Raw genomic sequence first — 22,289 nt, forward strand, 5'->3', positions numbered from 1 at the left:
CTGTAAATATTAGTTTGGTTAATTAGAAGCTCATACTGCAGACATTTGTCTGAAAACTTAAACGATAACCATCAATTTGACATTTGTCTGTTCATCTAACCGTTCAGCTCTGGTTTAATTGGGTGTGGAGGGAAATAAACTTATAATTATCATCCAGTGAAAATATTTTTCTGTGCGGATTTCTTAAAACATGCTGCCTCCTAGCAAAATACCATTTTCTCTGTTGTTTATTTGTCTGATTAAGTACATTTTCATTTTTTGAAGGAAATTGATTTGACACAGCATCTTGCCATTAACTTGTCAGAGCTGAGCAGATGAAGAGAGAAGCATTTTTTTAAAATTGTCCTCTGTAGTCTCATAAAAACATTCATTTGTGTCCGAGAAAGAGGTGATATCTGTAACGTAATAGGACAGATCCTTTTGTGTCTCTGGATTAGTTTAAAGTAATCTTTTTGATTTTCAGCCTTTAAATATTCCTCTTTTGTTGGGAGCAAATAATATATTTTGAGATTTGTGTATGGCTCTGTGTACAGAAGCGGAGGATGGGTGGGTGGGTTTGGAAGAAACAACTCTAGTAAATTACACAGTTTTGTGTGTATAACAGAGATTTAAGAGATGCATTAAAGAATACTAATAACCAGTTTTCTAACTGCAGACAAAGGCACTTTTATACTTGCTTTGGGGATACGATGTCTCAGCTGTAGTAAATTGTGAATTATAAACTTAATGGGGGCAGGCTCTCTCATTCTGGCTAGAAGGGGGAAAATCATTTTGAATGACCAGTACATCTAAACATTTTACACTTTGGTTTGCTTAGACCGCTGCTGGCCAATATTCTCTTGGGTTCCTTGTGCTCCCCCATCTGTCTGTCTCCATCTGTTGTCTCTTGTCTTATCCTTGGTCCCTGCTCCAAAGAGCTTACAATCTATCTTTTTATTCTGTGTCTGTACAGTGCCTAGCACAAAGTGATCCTGGACCACAACCCAGGCTCCTAGGTGCTATGGTAATACAAATAATTAATAATACAAACAAATTAAGTGGTCTTCAGAGTTGCAGCTTCATTTCTGTACCACAGGATTGTTTCCTGTCCAAATTCATATTGATGTGAATTGCAGTTAATGGCAATGGTTAGAACAAAATATTCTGATCTCCTAAAAGTATATAGTTAATGAGCAGTTTACTGAATTCTGAGAACAGTAACCAGTGTGCACTTCTTCCTGCATATTTCATGTAAAAAACTATAGATGTGACTATTGGTATAACAGCTTAATTGCAAGCTTCAAGTACTCTGGGTAAAAAAAAAAAAATTATCTTTACATATTACTGTAGTGCATAGAGGTTCCAGCCCAAGATAGGGGACATGTGCTAGGTGCTGTATACTACACATGTAGCTACATGCTGCAGTGAAAGATATTCTGCACCCTTCCATAATGCGTCAAAGGACGTATTATTATTCCCATTTTACAGATAGAGAATGGAGGCACACAGAGAGTAAGTGACTCACCCAAGATCACATAGGAAATCTGTGGCAGAGTCAGGCTGTCTGAGTCCCATTCCAGTTCCTTAAGACCATCCTTCAGTCGTCTGTCCTCAAAGTCATTGTGTTTATGCTCATTAGCATTAAGAAGATTACATAGCTCTTGTCCAGTGCCAAGCTTTGCATTGTCCGTCCTTTTTCTGGGATGAACCATACTGCAAAGTAAAGTTGATAATGGTCTGTTTGAGTGATGCAGCTAGAGAGCAACATGTTGTACAGCCCAGAGCCTCGAAAGTCTGCCTAGAGGGAGCTGCAAATGAAGAATTGCTTTAGTTCCTTTGGGCCAGTTTTCATGGTGCAGGGGACTGGCAAAGGGGTGTGAGGCCTTTCACATCTAGGCCACATTGTAAAATCCCAGAGTCATTATCTCATAGCTTTTTGATGGTTGCCTTTATTAAATGAGTCATGGTTCAGTCCAGCTCTGATCAGATGGGTGTCTACATTTAAGAACCCGCTTCCCCCATCATAACCAGTGCTAGTTAGCACCTTAGTTGGCAGTCTTGGCAGAGAGGCCAAAGGTGTGAATGGGCTAGGGTTGCCAGTTTTGGTTGGATATATTCCTGGAGGCTTTAATTAAAGATTAATCTTTAATTCCTGGAGACTCCAGGACAATCCCAAAGTGTTGGCAACCCTAGAATGGCCTTGTAGGTGTATCTCATCCTACTCCTGGAGAAGACTTACCGCTTTGCACGCTAACCTTTCACTCCCCCATTTTTGGGCCGTCGTTCAAACATCATTTATTCTTTTTGTACAGAACTTTCAGTATTGGCATCTTCCATTGAATAATTCATGTGGGATGTACGTTGCCAGAGAGTTTCTTCAAAAACTAAATCAGAGGTAGCTTCCAAAGCTCCTTTTCTCTTCTGTGTTGTAAATCATATCTAATCTTTCCTGTCTATAAAGAGAGGCAATCAAAATATGCGTGACTTTAGATCAATGACGTCAGCTAAGTCTGTTTCAGTGAAGTTATCAAGGTTCTTATCTTTCCCAAAGCTTGTTACATTTTTATTAGAATCAACAGAACAAGGCTTTCAATCTGTAGTATTTGTTTGGCCCACATCTCCATAGTATCTGAGCACTTCACAATTCATAATGTATTTACCCTCGCAGCATCCCTCTGAAGTGGAGTATTGCTATTATTCCCGTTGTACAGATGGGAAACCAAGGCACAGAGAGATTAAATGACTTGCCCAAGGTCACAAAGGAAGGCTGTCGTGGAACAGGGGATCCAACCCAGGTCTCCCAAGTCCTAGGCTTATGCCCTAACCACTGGATGACCATCTGTGTGAAACCTGTGTGTACCTTGTAAGCAGTGGACAAAAGCATCTGCAAATATTTGTTCGTGCAAACAAATTTTGATTCAGTGTTGTTCGTGACACTTCATGTGCTTATTGGGTCAAGTTCATCCATGCAACAGGCCAGCAGAAGACTAATGTGTTGCCATGTCCCACTTATACCTTCAAAATAGGCCTTGAAAGTGGAATTTTAGTGGTGTCTAGGCCTTGAACATGGGGAAATTTCAATTTCTGCATATTTTCAAGTGCCCTGACTTTACTAGCACGAATACTGGTGAGATGTGAATGATTAGCTTGAATGAGCAAATATTTGTGAAAAACCCAGTTTTGAAATTCTCACTGTGTTGATCAGACATAAGTTACTCACAGTTCTGCTCCCTGATTGGATGGCTTGCCATATATTACTAACCCACACTGCTCAAACTGTGACTATTGCAGTCATGTGTGCAAGTCAAAATCCATGCTTGCTTGGGTAGTTACCTTAGTTACACATAAATTACATATGTTATTTAAATGACAGTTGCATGAAATACATTATATAAATTACAGTGAAACTTATAGATTATGACTGGAATTTTCAACAAATCTCAGTGCTGGCCAACTCTACTCCCGCTGAAGTCAATGGTTCAGACTCCACATTGAGTTTGGACAACACTGTGAGCTTCTGATAATCCCTCACTTGCATGTTTAGTTCTAGTATGCTCAGTTTGAGCAATCTAAAGACAAAGAATTATTCGGTGCAGAAATTTGTAAATGCAATCCATCGAAATGTTGCAATCTGTTCAGACATTTTGGGAGCAGGAATAAGACAAAACTAGTTTAATAAATTGTCAGAAATTATTTGCTAATCTCTAAAAGATTTAAATGACAGTCACTAGAGTTCTCAAGGTAGATTTCATTTTCATGTGAAGATATTATCTTTAAGGTTCCCCTTTCAAGATCAGGACAGAATACGAATATTTTATGAATAATTACATATAATAGAGGCTATATTCACATACTTAATCAATGGTAGCTAAACAAACTGCACCTGCTGTAAGAACAGTTTATCCAGTTATCAATCTTACTTTCCATATTTGTATATTCAAAATAATTGGACAGTACATGCTTTTTTTAATCACAACAGTTCTGTCATTTTCCCCTTTAGTGCTAAAATTAGTTTTATGTGTTGGCTCACAATAAAATCAATACTTTGTAATTCACCATAATCCACAAGTTAATGAGCTAGGAAATTATTTTGAAAATCCCAGTCAGTGAAAGGGCAAGGATAACAAGCGTTGTTAATGTAATAGCAAATAAACTGTCCTAGAACATCGCCATATGCTGTTCAGTTCAAAAACTCTGTGCACGCTGGTGGACGTCATGGTCTCCAGAGTCTGAAGTCAGCTCATCTACATAGACCTGTAGAGGCCTTTTGCTGGGCCACTTTATTATTTATTAGTAACTTGAGCACATACTTAAATACATTGCTGAACTGGGCCCTATTTTAGCAACAGATGGTCAGTGCATAAGGCAAATAGTGGTCCATGTCTCAACGTACGTCTGTCCTAGAAGACATCCTCATATTGTTTTGAAGAGTGAGAGACTGAAGCAAGCGTTAATAGTCTTTGAAAGTAGGGATTAGACTGTTACATGATCCTCTCCCCAGTGGAGGTATCAGCCTCCTATATAAGAATTGTTGCAAATATTCTTACATTAATTGCTGCTTTAGAGATGCTCAATTGTTGTTCTTTTACAAGGAAGTAGGTCATTCTATTCATGAGATTCCTACTGCAATGTAATTATTGTGAAAAACAGATAAATGGGTTTTGTGCTTAACTTGAATTAAGGCAAATTTAGTATAATTAAAGCTCTAACAAGCTATATTTATGTGTATATATTTACGACTTCCAGCTAAATCTTCAAAATGTGCATTGAATTTTATTTTGGACCTACAGCCATTCCAATACAAGTTTGAGAATTCATCAGACTCTTACTGCATCTAGCATAGGAAACTGGAATGGAAAAATAATAGCTTAGTTAATTAAGAAGCTTGGTTCTTTTATTACTGTATGCAACTTTTAGCAGAATTCACTTGAAGATTTGCCATATTTTTTTCCCAATATTTTTGTTTTCTAAATAGAATTTTCCCATGCGATGGCATCTGTCAGATATCACCTGCTTTCTCTTTCATTTTCTGCTCACTGAAATATAATGAGGTGTCACGGGGTCACTCCTCACAGTGGCTTGGCAGTCCACAGCCGGGCCACTCCTGCCCACTACTCTGGGCCATGGCCAGTAGCTTCCTGCTGCATCTTCCTTCCTGCTCACTATCTCTATTCCCTGGGCCACTTCCCTGCAGCCTCAGTTTCTTCTGCTCCTGCCTCCAGCCCCTTTGCTCTCTTCCCAGGGCCTCAAGCCTGTAAGTCCGGGTAGCCCGACAGGAGCTAGCTCCCTTGGTCCCTGCTAGCACCTGTCCTTCCCCAGGTGCTGGTCTCTCTGTAGCCCCCCTAGAAAGCCAGTCTTCTCCCTAGGGCTCCCTGCAGCAAACTAACTCCCTCTGGTCTGCAGCTTCCTTTTATATGGGCTGATTGGGCGCTGATTGGCTGGTGCAGCCGCCGCCCTAATTGTCTGCAGCCACCACCCTAATTGGCTGTTTCCCCTGCAGCCACTCCTTTGGCTGCCTGCTGCTCAGCCTCCCTAGGCTGGTTTTAACACTCTCAGGGCTAGTGCGGGGCACTTGAGGCAATGGAGTAGTATTTCTCCTTGACATGCAAGTGAAAGTTACACTTTAGTTTTACATGGAGTAGCACAATGCGGGGAGCATAGAGCTATGTTTTTCTCTCCGTATTTCCTTTGCTTAACTTAATATTCAAAAGGGAATCCAATTCAAAGCCAGCACTTCTTAAATGCTGTTGAAGACCCATGAAAGGGGCTGGAGAAGAAGGCATCTGTGTGTGTGGGGTGTGTGTGTGTAAGTCACAGAGTGTATCTGCTTCTGCTCCAGCCCACTGGCATAAGTTAGAACAGTTCAGTTAGATACTGTATATGCCTCTTCCTGATCTAAACAACAGTGTGACTATGTACTTGTTGATTGCCACATTTCTTCCATGGCTGTGTTTCAAAGTGTGTGTGAGAGACTTTGTACACTGTATTTGTTTAGGTATGGAAGGTGCTATGTTAACATAAGATATTATTGATTATTAAAGGGGGATTATCCAAATTGATCCAAGCCTTTAAAAGTGGCTTAGTTTAGGTTAGTAATCATGAGAGGGTTTGGCCTGGATCTTATTTCTTCCCACCCAGTTTGTCTATCCCTATTTTTTAATCTGACAGATTTAAAGCCCATTCACTCCTGCCCCCCATTGCTATACCCTCTCACCCACCCATGAAGGCCTCGCATAAACAATGAAAGAAAACAGAATTTAACAATGGACTAAGCATCAATTCCTGTGCTAGTAAATGTTAGTAAACAAGGCTGCAGCTGCAAAGTTATCACACAAGACCCTTAATATTTCTTGATCTACTACCTGCAGGTTATTTACAAGGCCACTTGTGAATTTCATGCTTTGTCCATTGTTAACCTCCATTTTGTTACTTCTGTTTTCTTTGTTAATGCAAGACGTATAACCCATAACATTCTGATGCTCTAAGCCTCCTTAGACTGTCTGGTAAAAGGGCTTTCAGTGGCACTCTTTTAATATGCCAACAGGCAGACTCTAATACTGCAAGTGAAATCTTTGAAGTGATGCCCTGTAGGGAGGTATCCTTTATAAATCAGGTATCTCTCCATAATGGAAATGTGTCAGATTACATTTGGGATCTAATGTAGCTTGGGGAAAGTATTACCTGAAAGAACACTCATCCATCCAAAATTATGAACAGATCTAATCTCTTCCACAGTGAAAAGTGGATCCTTGACTACTGTTTAAAACGTAATCATTGTACATTGATAAAAGAACTGGTTTTCACTAGTCCACTGCCTCTTACATATGAGAGAAACATCCATATAAAACGATGGCAGATGTCCCAAAGGCTAAGCATTTTGTCTTCAATGCCCTATGGCTGAATCTAGCATTACCAGTAGAATTAATAAATGGTGCTCCCACTGTTAATCATTTTCAGTTCTTTCAGATTATCTTGATGTTTAAGTCCATAGTGCATGACACGAAGCAGGGTTTAATTCTTTGATATGACATGAGTTATCTTAACTCTGAAACTCTCAGCTGGTGATAGCATGAACCTGCAATGCATTTGTAACTAAACCAGAAATCCCTTGGGAGGATACTCCCAGTTCCAGTAAAGTCCCATGACTGACCTAATGAAGCCCTGGACTGGTGTATTGCTCCCTGTGGGACTGCATGTACTCCATTCCACAGGAAAATCACAAATCCAGCCGCCATAGCAATGAACCTGCAAGGGGACAGCTCGTCTAGGAGTCACCAAACAGACCAGTGCTGATGCAGCACCTTGGAGAGCTCCTTGGATGTCCCTTAGCCACACAGCAGTATAAGTCTGCAAAGTCTTTTGAGTCCTCTCACCAGCACACAGCATTCCTGCGGCTGCTAGTTCAGCGCCTTCAGTGGCAGCAAGAGCAGACTGTCTAGTGTAGAATGTTCACCGGTGGCCACAGGTGTTTTAACCATCATGTCTTCTAGGCTTACTCCGAGCAGTGGTAAGAAATACGGTGCTGAATGCACCAGTAGCTGGTCTCCACTCGTGCTCCCACCTTTTCTGTGATCAGTAGAAATGAACTAGTGGGTACAACAGTGGGAAACATTGTGGGAGAGGGAAGGAGACTGGAGCAGGCCCCTTCCCTAAGGGGCCACATTTTAAGAGCTGTGTGCACCAGATAGTCCCACGTAACCCTGCATGACCTTCCTGTAATTGGGTAGAAACAGGGAATTATCTCGTTCGTGCATGTACAGATGACTTGCACTTGCAAATGTGAGCAGCTGGCTCAGAAAATAGCTTCCCGTTAGTCTGATAGGTGGGTCTTTGGTGAATCCAACCTTCCTGGGGCTGAGACTTGAACTGGGGGCACTAGGGTCCGAAATCAGTAGCTCTGCTATTTCAGCCGAAGGCAAATATCTAACTCATGTCACTAGTGGCTGCATCCATATCTGCTTTGCAGGTTTCTTGTCACAAGAGGGCACAGCAACCTCCAGTTGTTGCCAGTTAACATGCCAGGAGCACAATTTCAGTCCAGTAGAAATCTGAAGAAACTTCTCTACGGTGTCTTGAATTAAGTCAGTCACAGAAGCAATTCAGTAGCCAGAGGACTGGTGCTGAGCACTCGTCATGCATCTCACACGTTCCTTCTACAGCCATTCTGCAGTATTGATGAGTTTCTCCGCAGTCCCTAGATAGGAGGGGATTTCTTTTTTTGTAACGGGGACCTGGAGTAGAGACTAGCTGATATGAGCATCTTAAACGCAGGATAAAACTAGTGAACAGGCATAACAGACCTTTCAGAGAGACTGTTTTCAACATGTGCTTTTCAAACATGGATTTTCCTGTATTGTCAGAAGGCAGGGCCACTTTTGTTTGCCACGGGTGGCCAGAACTGTGACTTTGACTTGCCTCTGTTTTTGAATGACTCTCTTGGTTATTTATTATTACTTTTTAATAATAATAATAATTAATAATTAATAATGACTTGTGTAGCACTGGAAACATACACAACACTTTGCAAAATCTTACAGAGTAAGACACACTTCCTGCTCTGCAGACTCTTCAATCTAAGGGACAAATTGTGCCTTTTCTCCTTTGTGGATATGTGCAGAGTTGTAGGGGCTGAGCAAATTTCTCCAGGGCAGATGCCAGCAGACTGCCTCAGGGATTGCTTGAGGGAACATGCTGAACAGTGCTCCTGAAACCAGCTGGTGAAAGGTGTAGCTTATGTCCCTTCCAGCACCAGAGGCCAGCAGGTGGGCAGTGGGGACGCAGACCTGGCTTCCCTCTCACCACAGTACTCAGGGGATGCTAGGTCAACATCCTGCCTTGATCACACATAGCTGGAGTAAGAAATGCTTGAAATGCTCTCCCATCCTAGTTCACCCACTCTGGACAAGCCAGAATGCAGCCCTATGCATAAGAGCTATCTGTGAACCCAATGGGAAAAGGAGTTTTCAGTCTCCAAGATAAACATACCCTTTTACAGAGAAAAGAATCCTTCTGAATGGGAGAGTTCAACAGAAGCAGACAGACACACTGCCTGGCGAATCTACAATCGACCACTCACCACCAGATTTTTCTCCCTTGCAAACTCTATACACATGCTGGGAACTGCTGGGATGAGGGAACCGATCGTGCAACATTCATCTTCGTCTTCTTTTCTTTTTCCCTCTTGAGACCAGTGGTGCCCGGATCATGCAAAACGATGCCAGTTCATCTCCCGTCAAGCGGAATTTGTTAAAGTTTCTTTTCTGGCTGATTTGCTGCATTCTGTCTACTTAATAACTGAGAAAATATGAAACCTAATGAAAATGTTACCCATCTGTCAAGTTTACTGTGGCTATTTGTAAACAGCATTGTTACTTATGTTATATTAACAAATTATGACTGCAATTCATATATTTTTCTCTTCCTTATTTTTTAGTGAGAAGCTGGATGGAAAAGCTAAAAGATAAGGTAGGAAGCTCTTTATTTCCCTTGATTGATTTTAAAGACAATTAAATTTGGACTTTTGGAAAAAAGAAGTCTAGACCGGTGAAGTTATTTTGGGGAAGTTCTATGATCGGGCTGGATAGCTTCTCGTTTTTCTCCTTCCATCTCCTGGTTGGTGAGAGGGAGGGAGCATTTCTCTTTCCATTCCCGGCTGCTGGAAAGGCTGACATTTTTTTTTCTCCCTCTTTCCTTCTTGTCTCCCTGGAGGCCTGGGACGGGATCACAGTAGGTCTGCTCTGTGGGAGTGGCACGCCCTCAGGCGGGGCGTGTGCCTGTGCCCTAGTGCTGTTTGCTCTACCTAAGACTGAGATGACGTACCCCCCACGAACATGCACCTCTAAAGCATAGGGCGAGTGTGACTGTTCTAGGACACAATCTATGATAGTGTATGTTCCCCTGTCCTAGTGCAGCACCCTTCCTTAATACCACTCGTGTGCCTGTTCTAAACCCCTGTCCTTCTGATTGCTGCCCTGCCTTCCTCCCCTCTCCTTTCAGGCCTCACCTCAGCTGTGAATCCCTCTCCCAGCACAGTGTAAGGGTGCATCTTTACTGTGTATACACTGTAATTAGACACCCGCGGCTGGCCATTGCCGGCTGACTCAAGCTCATGGGGCTCAGGCTTTGGGGCTGTTTCATCGCAGTGTAGACGTTCGGGCCTGGGCTGCAGGCAGGGCTCTGGAACCCACCCACCTCAGAGCGAGCGAGAGAGTGTGCGTGAGAGAGCGAGAGGGTGCACGCGCACGGGAGAGAGAGGGTGTGAGAGAGAGAGCCTGCGCGCATGCGAGTGAGAGAGAGCACATGCATGCGAGAGAGAGATGAGAGGGCGCGTGCGTGTGAGCAAGAGAGTGCATGTGAGAGAGGGAGCATGTGAGGGCGCATGTGTGAGACAGCGAGAGAGAGAGCGTGAGAGAGAAAGCATGCGTGAGAGAGACCAAGAGAGCACGCACGTGTGTGAGAGCGCGCGAGAGAGCATGCATGCGTGTGAGAGAGTGTGCAAGAGAGAGCGTGCATGCGAGGGAGAGCGTGCATACATGCGTGCGAGAAAGAGTGAGTGTGCTTGCGTGTGAGAGAGAGAGAGCGCGCGCGCCATGCGGCTGCTGCTGGCTCTATGTTCAAGAGGAGCTGCAACCACCCAGAAAAGCCAAGAGGAGGTTGTGGGGGCAACGAAAGCACCAGTGTTCTGTTCACTTCCCTGGGGAGTTATCGGTGGACTCAAGGAGGACCTGTTGCACCAACCGCAGGGTGGGAATCAAACAGCTTCTCAGACATTGCCCAGGGAGAAATACAAATTTTGTAATGTTGTGAAGCTACTGCAATGTTATTTCATTGACAACAAAGAAATGGAAACCAAAGAAGAATAAATCAGGTGGCCCCTGAACTTGGAAACACATTTTTGTGACTCACTAGGGCTTAGAACCCCTTTTGGCAAGACCAGAATGAAAGCTCTCAGGGCCTGGACCAATGATCAGAAGGGGAAAATAACACTGATCCCAGCAGTTCCACTCACCCCCACCCAGCACCGCCTACCAGAACCTGAGCCCATAAATATAATGGGGGAGAAGGGATCAGGATAGCAGTTTTCCTGGAATGGCGTGTGTGAGGGGATTAAGGTGAGTTTCTACCCCTCCTGTGTTGAGGTGCTTGTCTGCCTGTACTAGGGAGGAGGTCCAGTGTGGGGGCTTTTAGCAAAGCATCTTAGCCTAGGACTCAGCCAGTCCACCCCAAAAGTCTCAAGATGCGGGGGAGGGAGAAAACCATCTTCATGAGGAAAACAAAGACCAAGATTGAGTGTCCTGAGTAGCATGCACACAAATGTGTTGCTTGCTAATGCCAAAGCTACCCCAGTACATTGCACTGACTTGGTGTCATTTTTCTTCTCACTGAGTGTATATCTTTCATTTTGCTCCTCCTGGCACTTCCCTCTTTCCCTCTCCAGCTTTTTCCTTTCCCTGTTGCAAATGCCTGTGCGCTCTGGAATTTCAAATTGGAATTGCTCTGTTCTTTCTAATATCGATTGAGCCTGTTGCAGGCTGGTGCCGTATTTCATTGCTGTGCCCCAACCCAGGCTTTACTGCCGTTGTTCCAGTGTAAAAAAAATAATCTGTTAGCGTCCACATTATGGAGGGATTTGCCTCAGATTCACAGACATCCCAGGGGATGGGAATTATACTGGGCTGATTTTTTTTTCATGCTACTTTATATTATCTAGTAACACTTTGTTCCAGTTCAAAAAAATAAACACCCCAACATAAAATGCTAAATAAAACCACGCACTCAACCTCTTGTATCCTTTTTCCTATTGAGACTCCTAGTAAGATTTAGGCTTAATATTTTCTCTTCTCTGCTCAGGATTGCACTCGGACTAGTATACGGCAAAATTCTGGCCACCTGAACCCCTTACTGCCTCCTGTCCCAATTCTCCACCAGCCCATCTGACCTCTGATGGCTCAGGTCCTGTGCCGAAGGGAGTGTGCCGTGGTTCTGCGAGAACGCTGCGTGGAACCACTTTGGGAGGAAGGGAGTGCATGTAAATGAGCCATCCATGCAATCCTGTCTTTGGGCTCCATTCAGGGGCTGTGGAAATGCCACAGGGGATGGGCAGATAAGGGGTCACTAAACTGATGTCCCCTTTCTTCTTCGGTTTTGGGGGGGTTAGGGATCATGTGAGTGTCTTCCCCCTCTTCCAAATATCATGAGGGGGGTTCTTTGCCCCAGTTAGCTCTATCCCACGTGCAGCCAGCATGTAGAGTGATGCCCGTGTGGCCTTTTTAAAGTCCTATGTTGTTGACCCTTCCAAGCCCTGTGGAGTCAGGCAGGCCCTACTCCCTGCCAAACATCACCTTCATGGGGGCAGTCAGGTTCCGCCCCCAGGGCCGGATGCAGAGGAGTGGCTACACAGCCGCCTCGGAAGTGGGGTTTCCCACTGAGTATACATGCAGCACTCCACGGGCTAGGGTGTGAGGTAGTAGGGCCAGGATTTAGCCCATACTGCAGGCATTTGGATACAGGACCCTGACACAATTGCATGAGGAAGCTCTAGAAAGGAGCACAGATTTGCTAGGGTCGTGGCTGGCTAGAGAATCAAGATTCGGACACAGAACAAACACAGCTTTCTGGATTGGAAACCATGCCTGGGCTAATGCTAACAGCAAGCATTTCAACCTCCCCTCGTGGTCTGCACTCACAGCAAAGTTCCAGGAATAGAAATGCCCATAGTGTATTAATTAGGTCACACAATTAAGGCACCTTAATTAACTCTCTGAAATTTAGCCATTCAACTGTATTCTTCCGAACCGCCTTTTGCAGTAACTTTCCTTTTGAGGGAGGCTACGCTTTCAAAGAATGCACTTGCAGCATGCGGCAATGTGCCATTAAACACACAGTGAATGCAAACAAACAGCAAACACATTCCTCAGGCCTTGGGATACAGGGATAAAGCTGTTACTATGGGAAGAGCCATTTCTGTACCAGACAGACAAGGTGGGTGAGGTAGTATCTTTTGTTGGACCCTCACCCACTTTGTCTCTAATGTCCTGGGACCAACACGGCTACAGTCCTGTAACAGCTCTAAGAGAGCCATGATATAAAGAGGGGTTTATGATGTGGACAGTGTATAAATCAGCTCTCACTAACAACTTCTTTCGCAGGGGAAAGTATGTGTTTTCATTCTCCAGATTAAAATCCAAAGGCAATGCGTGCTGAATAGCATTTTTCCACTTAGCGGTTTATGGAAGAAAAGCAATTATGGTTAAGAAGCATGTGTCAGATTCTTCTAGCTCAGGGGTGGGCAAACTTTTTGGCCCGAGGGCCACATCTGGGTATGGAAATTGTATGGCGGGCCATGAAGGCTCATGAAATTGGGCGTTGGGGTGCGGGATGGGGTGAGGGCTCTGGCTGGGGTGCGGGCTCTGGGGTGGGGCCAGAAATAAGGAATCAGGATACGGGAGGGGGCTCTGGACTGAGGCAGGGGGTTGGGATGTGGGGGTGGGGGGTGAGGGCTCCGGCTGGGGGTGTGGGCTCTGGGGTGGGGCTGGGGATGAGGGGTCGGGAGTGCAAGAGGGTGCTCCGGGCTGGGACTGAGGGTGTTCAGCTTGTGGGAGGGGGATCAGGGCTGGGGCAAGGGTGTGGGAGGGGGTCAGGGGTGCAGGCTCTGGGCGGCGCTTACCTCAAGCAGCTCCCAGAAGCAGCACCATGTCCTCCCCCTCCGGCTCCTACGCGGACCCATGGCCAGGCAGCTCTGTGCGCTGCCCTGTCCACAGGCGCCACCCTGCAGCTCCCATTGGCCATGGTTCCTGGCCAGTGGGAGCTGCAGGGGCGGTGCTTGGGGCAGGGGCAGTGTGCGGAGCCCGCTGGCTGCCCCTACGCGTAGGAGCCGGAGAGGGGACATGCTGCTGCTTCTGGGAGCAGCACGGAGTTGGGCAAGCCCCTGACCCCACTCCCCAGCTGGAACACTGGAGCAGGGCAAGCCCCAGACCCCACTCCTCGGCAGAAGCTCGAGGGCTGGATTAAAATATCTGGAGGGCTGGATGCGGCCCCTGGGCTGTAGTTTGCCCACCTCTGTTCGAGCCTGAGACTCCCCCAGCTGAATGTGTATGATTGCAAATGAATGAAGCCAAAACTAAAAGGCCCCCATTTTCAGCAGGCCTCTGAATTGTGCATGTAGCCATCTGCATGTGTCAAAACCATTTTGGACACTTACACTTGCATTTGTGTGTGCATATATGGAAGGGTAAGGACCTGACTGACTCAGCTGTGTGTGCAATGCCAGAGCTGTTTGTACGTGCAAATTTTGGGTGCACCCAAACCATTGGAGCACTAAAAATGTGGGTTAATTTTCATTTAAAACAGTAAAATGTAAAACAACACACATTTTTTAAAAAGTGTTTTTGTAAATCTAGCAGTTATTTCCAAAATATTCTTTTTTTTTTTTGGTTACTGGCCATTTCCCAGATTATAAACTGCCAGGCAATGCAAATTTGCTTATAATCAGTAGTGAATTTAAATCAGGTTATCCTAGCTGCATTTCTCACAGCGGGTGTTCTTTTCTTGGCTGAGTTACATGTCGCGTCTCAGCTGTGATAACAGCATTCCCTTAGTTTTACGGTACTGCCCACTTAAATTATGCAGCAGGAAAGTCACCCCTCCTTACAGACAGGCAGAGTAATTTGGCTTTGTGCTTGGAATCACGCAGGAGCAGGGTGGAGTTGGGCATTTACCGTCTTTCCCCAATCCGTGGGCACAGTCTGAGATGGCAGTACAACTCCTCTCCAGCCACTATGTCAGCTGCTGGGCTGGAATAGCATCCCTCTGGGCAGGAAATCTTGAGCCACTGGGTCAGTTTAAACCTAGGTCCTGTTGCTGCCCTGTTATCATGTCCACAGCACCTCCCTCCTCCTGGGCCTGTCTGAAGCTAGTACAGAGACCTCCTCTGGGGTCTGGGCAAAATTTTTCAGCCAAAACATTGTACTGGTGGAAACAGCCGATCCAGGTTGAGCAGAATATTGAGCAAATTCGTGCTGATTTTGGTGACTTATTTCAGTTGGGGGAAAAAATCGTAAGTTTTGTTTGGACACTTTTGATCTAAAGCAACTTTTTCTTTCAAAATTACCTTCAATTTTATTTTTAAAACAGGGCGGGGAGACTTGAAATCAAAACGAAACACTCTAGTTGAAGCATTTTGTCCTGACCTTTTCATTTGCCCTAAATTTTAATAATGTTCAATTTTGGGTTGACCTGAAACAATTCCCCCCCCCCGCCCCCTAATTTCCAGCAAACTGAAATATCCATTGTTTGCCCAGCTTTAGTAGGCAGTGCAGAGACTCCCTGCCAATGCCAGTGTGGCCCCCATCTACGTGGTGTTCTCCTTATTACAGAATGGAGAGCTTGTATTTAACAGCCTAATTATTTCTATATAGGTATTAGCCCAGCAATGAGAGCCTACACCAAGCCAGTGTGTCCTGTTCTCTGCAGTCCAGAACCCCGCCTTCCAAAATGGAGGATGACCATTGTTCTCTGCAGCCATATGTTTGCACAATGATAGACACTACACACACACGTGTGTACTCACATCCCCCGACATCCTTGTACAACAGCTATTCCTCATGCACACGCATGTGCGCACACAGGCACAGACCCAGCCTAGCGTATAGAATCATAGAATATCAGGGCTGGAAGGGACCTCAGGAGGTCATCTAGTCCAACCCCCTGCTCAAAGTAGGACCAACCCCAACTAAGTGGGACAAAAGGCCTTTGGGTGGAGGGTGATGTTAGCCCTGGCTGAGTGGGACTTCAGTTTCAAAGAATGCATTTTAAGCACACAGCAGCGCACAATTAACCACGCACCAGGGAGTGCAAAGAAATGGCTGTGATTCCATAAGAGAACTGAAGCTCCTGGCCAATTGTTCCCTACCCTGAGCTCACGTAAGCCCAGGCCCCTTTATTTCTGTGCTCTGATTTAGGCACACCTCATGTCAGGGGTGTGGTGTTCAACATGCAATGGGTCTGGTGACGTGCCCGTCTAGGCACACAATTAGTTATAGGCTACAACACAGGCTTTTTTCTCTCCCCCACGGTCCCCTGTTAACAGTGACACTGCGCCACCTGCCCACAGCATTTGCAATCCAGTGCCTCATTTATTTCCTTTCTTAAGAGTACGGGACGGTGGTAACTGTTGTCAAATCCTTTGTTATTCAGTGTCCCTGTGCAGCCTTTGGAGCACAGCTGGTTACAGGCTGGGAGTGAGCGAAGAGTCATTCCAACTCTAAACCCCAGCCAGCCTTAAAAAGACAAAGGGGTAAATTCACCCTGACGTACACAGGTAACTCCAGTGATGTCAGTGGAGTTGCAGCCACATATGACAGTGGTGACTTCAACCCAGAGTTTTTAATGGAACTTGACCCTTTACACCAGGGCTGGCCAACCTGCGGCTCCGGAGCCCCGTGCGACTCTTCAGAAGTTAATATGCGGCTCCTTGTCTAGGCACCAACTCCGGGGCTGGAGCTACAGGCACCAACTTTCCAATGTGCGGGGGGGGGGGGGGGTGCTCACGGCTCAACCCCTGGCTCTGCCACAGGCCTGACCCCACTCCACCCCTTCCCACCCCCCTCCCCTGAGCCTGCCATGCCCTCGCTCCTCCCCCGCCCCCGAGCCTCCTGCACCCCACGAAACAGCTGATCAGGTGGTGCGAGGAGGGAGAGGGAGGTGCTGATCGGCAGGGCTGCCAGTGGGCGGGAGGCACTGGGAGCAGGGCAGGGGAGCTGATGGGGGGCTGCTGACATATTACTGTGGCTCTTTGGCAATGTACATTGGTAAATTCTGGCTCCTTCTCAGGTCCAGGTTGGCCACCCCTGCTTTAGAAGTTTGGCTCAGGCAGGGATTTAAAACATGGGAGGGTGTTGATGTTGTCTGAGACTCATTTAGTCTGTGCCTAATCTTCAGATCCCACAGTGCTGAGCGCAGTACAAACACCTCAATAGGCCAGGTATCGTGCAAAGAGCCTCATCTTAGGCTATATAGCAAATTATCTTGCTTTCACTAAAAACTGATGTGGGGGGCAGATTATCCCACCTCTGCCTTCTGCAGCATTCTTACACCCTCCTCTGAAGCACCTGGCTCTGGTTACTATTAGAGTCAGGAACTGGAGAAGATCTCGGGTCTGATCTAGTCTGTCAGCTCCTATGTTCTTATGCAAAAGCTGAGGCTGATAAATGTGTATACCTGAAGGCTAGACAATTTATATTGTTGCATCTCCATGCATTTTAAAAGGGATAATGATACCTCTCCTATAAAGTATTTGGAGAGCTACTGATGAAAAGCATGATATAAGAGCAAGGTGGTGTTATAAATAGTTCTGAGCCCTTCCCACTTTTTCAAGGGTGTTTGGTTGTGTTTGGGAACATACTGTAAAATAAAGCATAGAAATACACTGCAGTCTTACGCTAGTGGAGAAAGGACCACCTTGAATTGCTTGCCTCTTTAGTATTGCTGTGATTGTCTCCTTTTCATGTAGGCAGGATACATGTCTGGGATGCTGGTTCCTGTGGGGGTTGGAATAGCTGGAGCCCTGTTTATCCTGGGAGCGCTCTACAGCATTAAGATCATGAATCGCCGAAGGAGAAACGGCTCCAAAAGGCATAAAAGAAAGGTACAGCAAATGTAAAGAAAACCCAGATCTGCTCTCCTGACCACTCTCCTCTTCCCATTTGTGGTTCATAAAGTAAATACAAGCTAATTGTGGAGCATCATTGTGTGTCTGGGTTGAAATGGACCACTGCTCTAGATTATATTAATTATAGTGGGGGAGGGGCGGGTGAAGGAATCGAAAGGTTTTGCCCATGTAATTGACTCTAAGCTTTTCTTTTCCTTAGCAGAGGGAATTTAACAGCATGCAAGATCGAGTAATGCTCTTAGCTGATAGCTCTGAAGATGAATTTTGAACCCGACTGCAGAGCCGTTGTGATATCCAGTGACTTTTTCGGGGGCAAGGGGAGAGGAGGGAGCAAAAGGAAGGCATTTGTGCTGCATCACTGCTATCAGCCACCATGTGCCACTGTGTAGTGGTTTTTACATCCTGGCCAAACAGGCATGCTGTATTCTAAATGTAATGCGCAATGATGTTTGTTTTTATACAGTAGTGAGATTACACATTCACACAGTGCTCCTCATTGAAATGCAGAATACGTATTGTTACAGCTGGAGCTGATTCTAATGGATGGTGACTTTGTGTTGATCACAGTGTAATGTTTTTGTTCCAGCTGATGGTAACTAATCATAATTATTGCTGTCACCTAATTTCAGGATGGAAACCTTCACCGAGAATGACTTCTGTCCAGTTAGTTAACTGTAAATGTTATATTACCGGAGCTAGAGTTTGTCAATGCTAAAATTAGCTGTTCTGCTTAATTAACAAACTATACACTTGAACCACCTCCCTTGTCAACAGGGAGACGCCCAAGTACAGTCCAATTATGGACATAATAATAGGCTCATTTGTACGTTCCTTGCCCCAATTTCCCTTGTCCTTTTAAAAAATCCTCCTTTTAACTGTGTTCCATGTTTAGGGAAAACATATGGAAATGGCAACAAAACATGATTCCCAGCCTAAATATTCAGTGCAGTTTTCACCAGCATTATAACAGCACAACAAATGCCACCACACGCACATTGACAAATGCTAAGATGCTCTTTGCATGAATCTCTTAGCTTTTATTCAGTGTGCCGTTGGAATATCAAGCAGGCAAAAGAAACGGAAAAGCAGGCTGTCTCTTTTCACAGTTGGTAACTAGCTGTTATAAGCGTCACAGACACCTGTGGCCCTCTGCATCGTGGAAGGTGCATAATGCTGTGGCTGTGTCCTGCCATCTGATTGATCAGGAAAGCAGGTAGTGTGTGGGATGCAGTAGGGATGGCAAATGAAGCACACGCTGTCGGCTCATCCAAAAGGAGCTCTCCTCCTCTTGAGTGCTGAGGAGGACCTCACCTGTGGCCGATAGATTTTTTTTGGACCAGATTCAGATCAGGTTTAGAAGTCGTGCCAGCACAAGGCTGCCATGCATGTGGCTGGAGATGGGTAGGCAGTCATGGCTGGGGTACGTATGGTTATAGATAGCAAAGGCCCCATCAGTGGGGAGGGAAGTCAAGGCTGGGATACATGTGGCCAAACAGAAAAGGCAGTCAGGGCTGCAGCATGTGTGGTTGTGGGTGGAATGGGGTCAGATTGGGAACATGTGGGCACAGGCCAGAAGGCAGCTGAGGCTGGAGTGAAGGCAGCCATAGCTTAAAAAGGTTTTAGGACAGGGTGTGTGTGGCCATCGGTGGAAAGGCAATCAAAGCTGTAATACATGCAGCCACAGATAGCTCAGGCTGGGGGAAAGTGGCCTTACTGGTCATTTCATCAGCAAGCGTGAGCAGCATCAACACGTACAGATGATCTCAAAATTACACAGGGAATTAGCAAAACATGTTTCTGGAACTGGACAGGAAAGAAGGGGCATTGCTGCTGAGCTGGTTGGTTGGTCGGTTGTTTCAGACCAGAATATGTGCCATGTTTTGTGGTTGTTTTTTAAAAAAAGGCCCCTTATTTCCTCTGCTCTGGCATGCAGTGAGATGGCTGCTTCATTCTGCAGCCATATTACACTGATGCAAAAATCCTTATTCCCAAGCTGGAAATTGCCCCTATTCCAGGGAACTGTGACTAAAGCTACTATGAGTCGAGGAGACAAGATGAGTCAGGTAAGGTCAGGAGGCTGCTCGTTTATCTAGATTGATCCCTCTAAACCTTTGAAAGAAGTATGAGAGACGTGCTTGAAGAATAGTCAGGGTATGATTGAATTCTTTGTAAAGGTGAAAAGGACTGGCTAATTGCCAAGATGCGACATAGCAAAGCCCTGTAAGTTACACCAATGGCTTGTGAGGATGGTACAGAAGCCAGAGATACAGGGAGGCCCCACTTCTGCCCTATCACCCTGCCCATACCCTCCACCCTGTGGGGGCCAGTATCATTTGAGTGTGTAAATTCTATCGTTGGCATGCACAGGTGATAGTGATCAAACACTGCATGGGCACATGATTGTGTGTGCAAAGCTGAGGCTTATGCTTTGAAAATCTGACTGGCTGCTGACTGCAGAAAACAGCTCACACACCAACCAGTGGATACAGTGTGAACCGGAAAAATTGGATTCCTTCTCTGGGATAGTGATAGCTTTTCCTCTGGAAATGGAGGGCCAGTGGACTGCAGAATGTCATGCACAAATGTGATGTGTAATAACAAGTTTGCTCACTCAAACCAAGGTTCTTTGCAGTATCTCTTTCCCATGTTACAGTGGTTTCCCTTGAGAGTGAAAGAAGGGACCAGCAGGATTTGAAATGCGCCTATTGATGAGTCTTCCAATCTGACAGCTCTGCATGGTGAGTCAGGGATTTCTCAACAAACACGCGGAAAATAGAGGTGGACTAAGGCTAAACAGAGCCAGTTCCAACAAAATGTTAGGGTCCCCCTGGAGAGTGTCTTCCTTCAAGCACCCCTCTGGGACAGACTTTCCCTCCCAATACCTCCAGATAGACTTTTGTCTTCCACCCCTGGGTCTTTGGTCTTCCTGCCTTGCTAGGCAGTCCCAGATCCCCTGGCAGCAATCACCTGTTTGTTCTGTAAAAGCGGCAAAGAGTCCTGTGGCACCTTATAGACTAACAGATGTATTGGAGCATAAGCTTTCGTGGGTGAATACCCACTTCGTCAGATGCATGTAGTGGAAATTTCCAGAGGCAGGTATAAATATGCAAGCAAGAATCAGGCTAGGGATGTTTGTTCTGTTGCCACTTGCTACTCTGCCTCTCACTGGTGCTCTGAGGTGTCTCTGTCCATGAGGTCTGGATCTCAAGGATCCTGCCTAAATCCACCTGGGAAACATAGCATTTATTTAAATGCAGTTTAAATCCAGTGGCAGGGTTGTTTGTTCTTATAACAAATGGTTAAAGCCTCTTTCCCTCAGAGCTAGGGATCAGTCCTAGGTAGGAGAAGCATTTCCTCTTGGAATGAATGCCCACTCTTTCCTTCTCTCTCTCTCTCAAGTTGCTTGGAGGAGGAGAGATGGTTTTGGGGTGTTGGCACATTTACGAAATGAGGAGCTTTGCTGGCTAACTACCCGCTCCAGCTGGGGCTTCTGGTAATGGGGAGGTCTTTTCCTTTGGACTCTTTGAGGACCTGGCCGGGCTTGTGGCCAGGTCTGATGGTGGAAGCGAAGCCTTCAGCAGAGTGACTTTCATCCCGGCTCAGCTTAATTAACGTTGTCTCAGCCAGAATCAGCTTTTAGCAGGCTGGGAGCAAGAGACTATACAGGCAACTGCTGGATATTTGTGGAAATTTTTCTCCCATCTTAAAGGGGGAGGCAAAAGAAGAACGTATGGGCTAAGGGCATGAACCGTTCTGTAGGAGTGGGTGTAACTGACTTAGGAGCAGCAAGGTTAGTAACTGGTCTCACTGGGCTCTTTGCCAGCAGCGACGCCCCGGAAGACAGATCTGAGCTGGTAGCGGGAGCTGCTGGGGGAGATGAGAGTCAGAGGACTCGGGATGGCTCAGTGAGACCCAAATGGCTGGGAATCAGCAGGGCTGTTTGCAAGGACAGCCTCTGCATTGTGCTGCGGCTAGTGACTGTTCACAAGGGGTAACAGCGGTGTGGGGCTCTGTGCAGTAGATTTGTAGCCTGTGTTGACTGAGCAGGAAAAGAGGAAGCATGGGGGTGGAGGGGATCCCAGTGCTAGGAATGTAAATAACGCTGCTGTGGCCAGGGCCCCTCAGCTGGGGATGTCAGCTTCTTGGATTGGAAAAGCTGCTAGCCAGCCACTCCGGCCTTTCGTTGTGCTAATAAAGCCGTAGTTTGGGAAATGCTAACTTTGTACGCTCAACCGTTTCTCTTTTTTCCCCACTGTCATTAAGTTCATAAGAAATTAAAAGGAAGGCTGCCTGCGGAAATGATGAAGCTGCATGTAAATGAAACAGCTGCATTTCTCTCTCCTTGTCTGTCCTGGTGTGTTTGACAGCCAAGAACAGCTCAGTACTATCACGGATTTTATTCACTCTGCTGTGCCAGGCACGTGTGCTAACCACAGGGCTGTAACAGCTGTGTCTGAAGTAGGGTCTGACAGTTAAATGCAAACTTCCCAGTGGTTAAACAGCACTTAGGTGCAGGAAGTAGGGGTGTGGGAGGTGCTGCAGCACCCCCTGGCTTGAAGTGGTTTCCATTATATGCAGGGTTTGCAGTTTGGTTCCATGGCTCTCGGCACCCCCACCATACAAATTGTTCCAGTGGCCCTGT

At 45.9% G+C, this 22,289-nt stretch overlaps 1 protein-coding gene across 3 annotated transcripts in view; it reads left to right on the top strand.

Annotated features, from left to right (window-relative positions):
• The window catches only part of ARMH4 (armadillo like helical domain containing 4), a 117,751-nt gene extending 98,044 nt beyond the window's left edge, over positions 1-19,707 (top strand). For 2 of the 3 annotated variants that reach the window (XM_074956436.1, XM_074956435.1), the window contains exons 6-8: positions 9,413-9,444; positions 17,489-17,623; positions 17,847-19,707. In XM_074956436.1, the coding sequence (XP_074812537.1) occupies positions 9,413-9,444; positions 17,489-17,623; positions 17,847-17,915 (236 nt within the window). In that variant the 3' untranslated portion in view covers positions 17,916-19,707. The remainder of the gene's footprint in view (positions 1-9,412; positions 9,445-17,488; positions 17,624-17,846) is intronic. The other variant, XM_074956438.1, reaches the window with a different exon arrangement.
• The last annotated feature ends 2,582 nt before the right edge of the window (positions 19,708-22,289 follow it).

This window comes from Natator depressus, chromosome 6 (assembly GCF_965152275.1).
Source record: "Natator depressus isolate rNatDep1 chromosome 6, rNatDep2.hap1, whole genome shotgun sequence".
In the NCBI taxonomy this organism is placed as follows: domain Eukaryota; kingdom Metazoa; phylum Chordata; order Testudines; family Cheloniidae; genus Natator; species Natator depressus.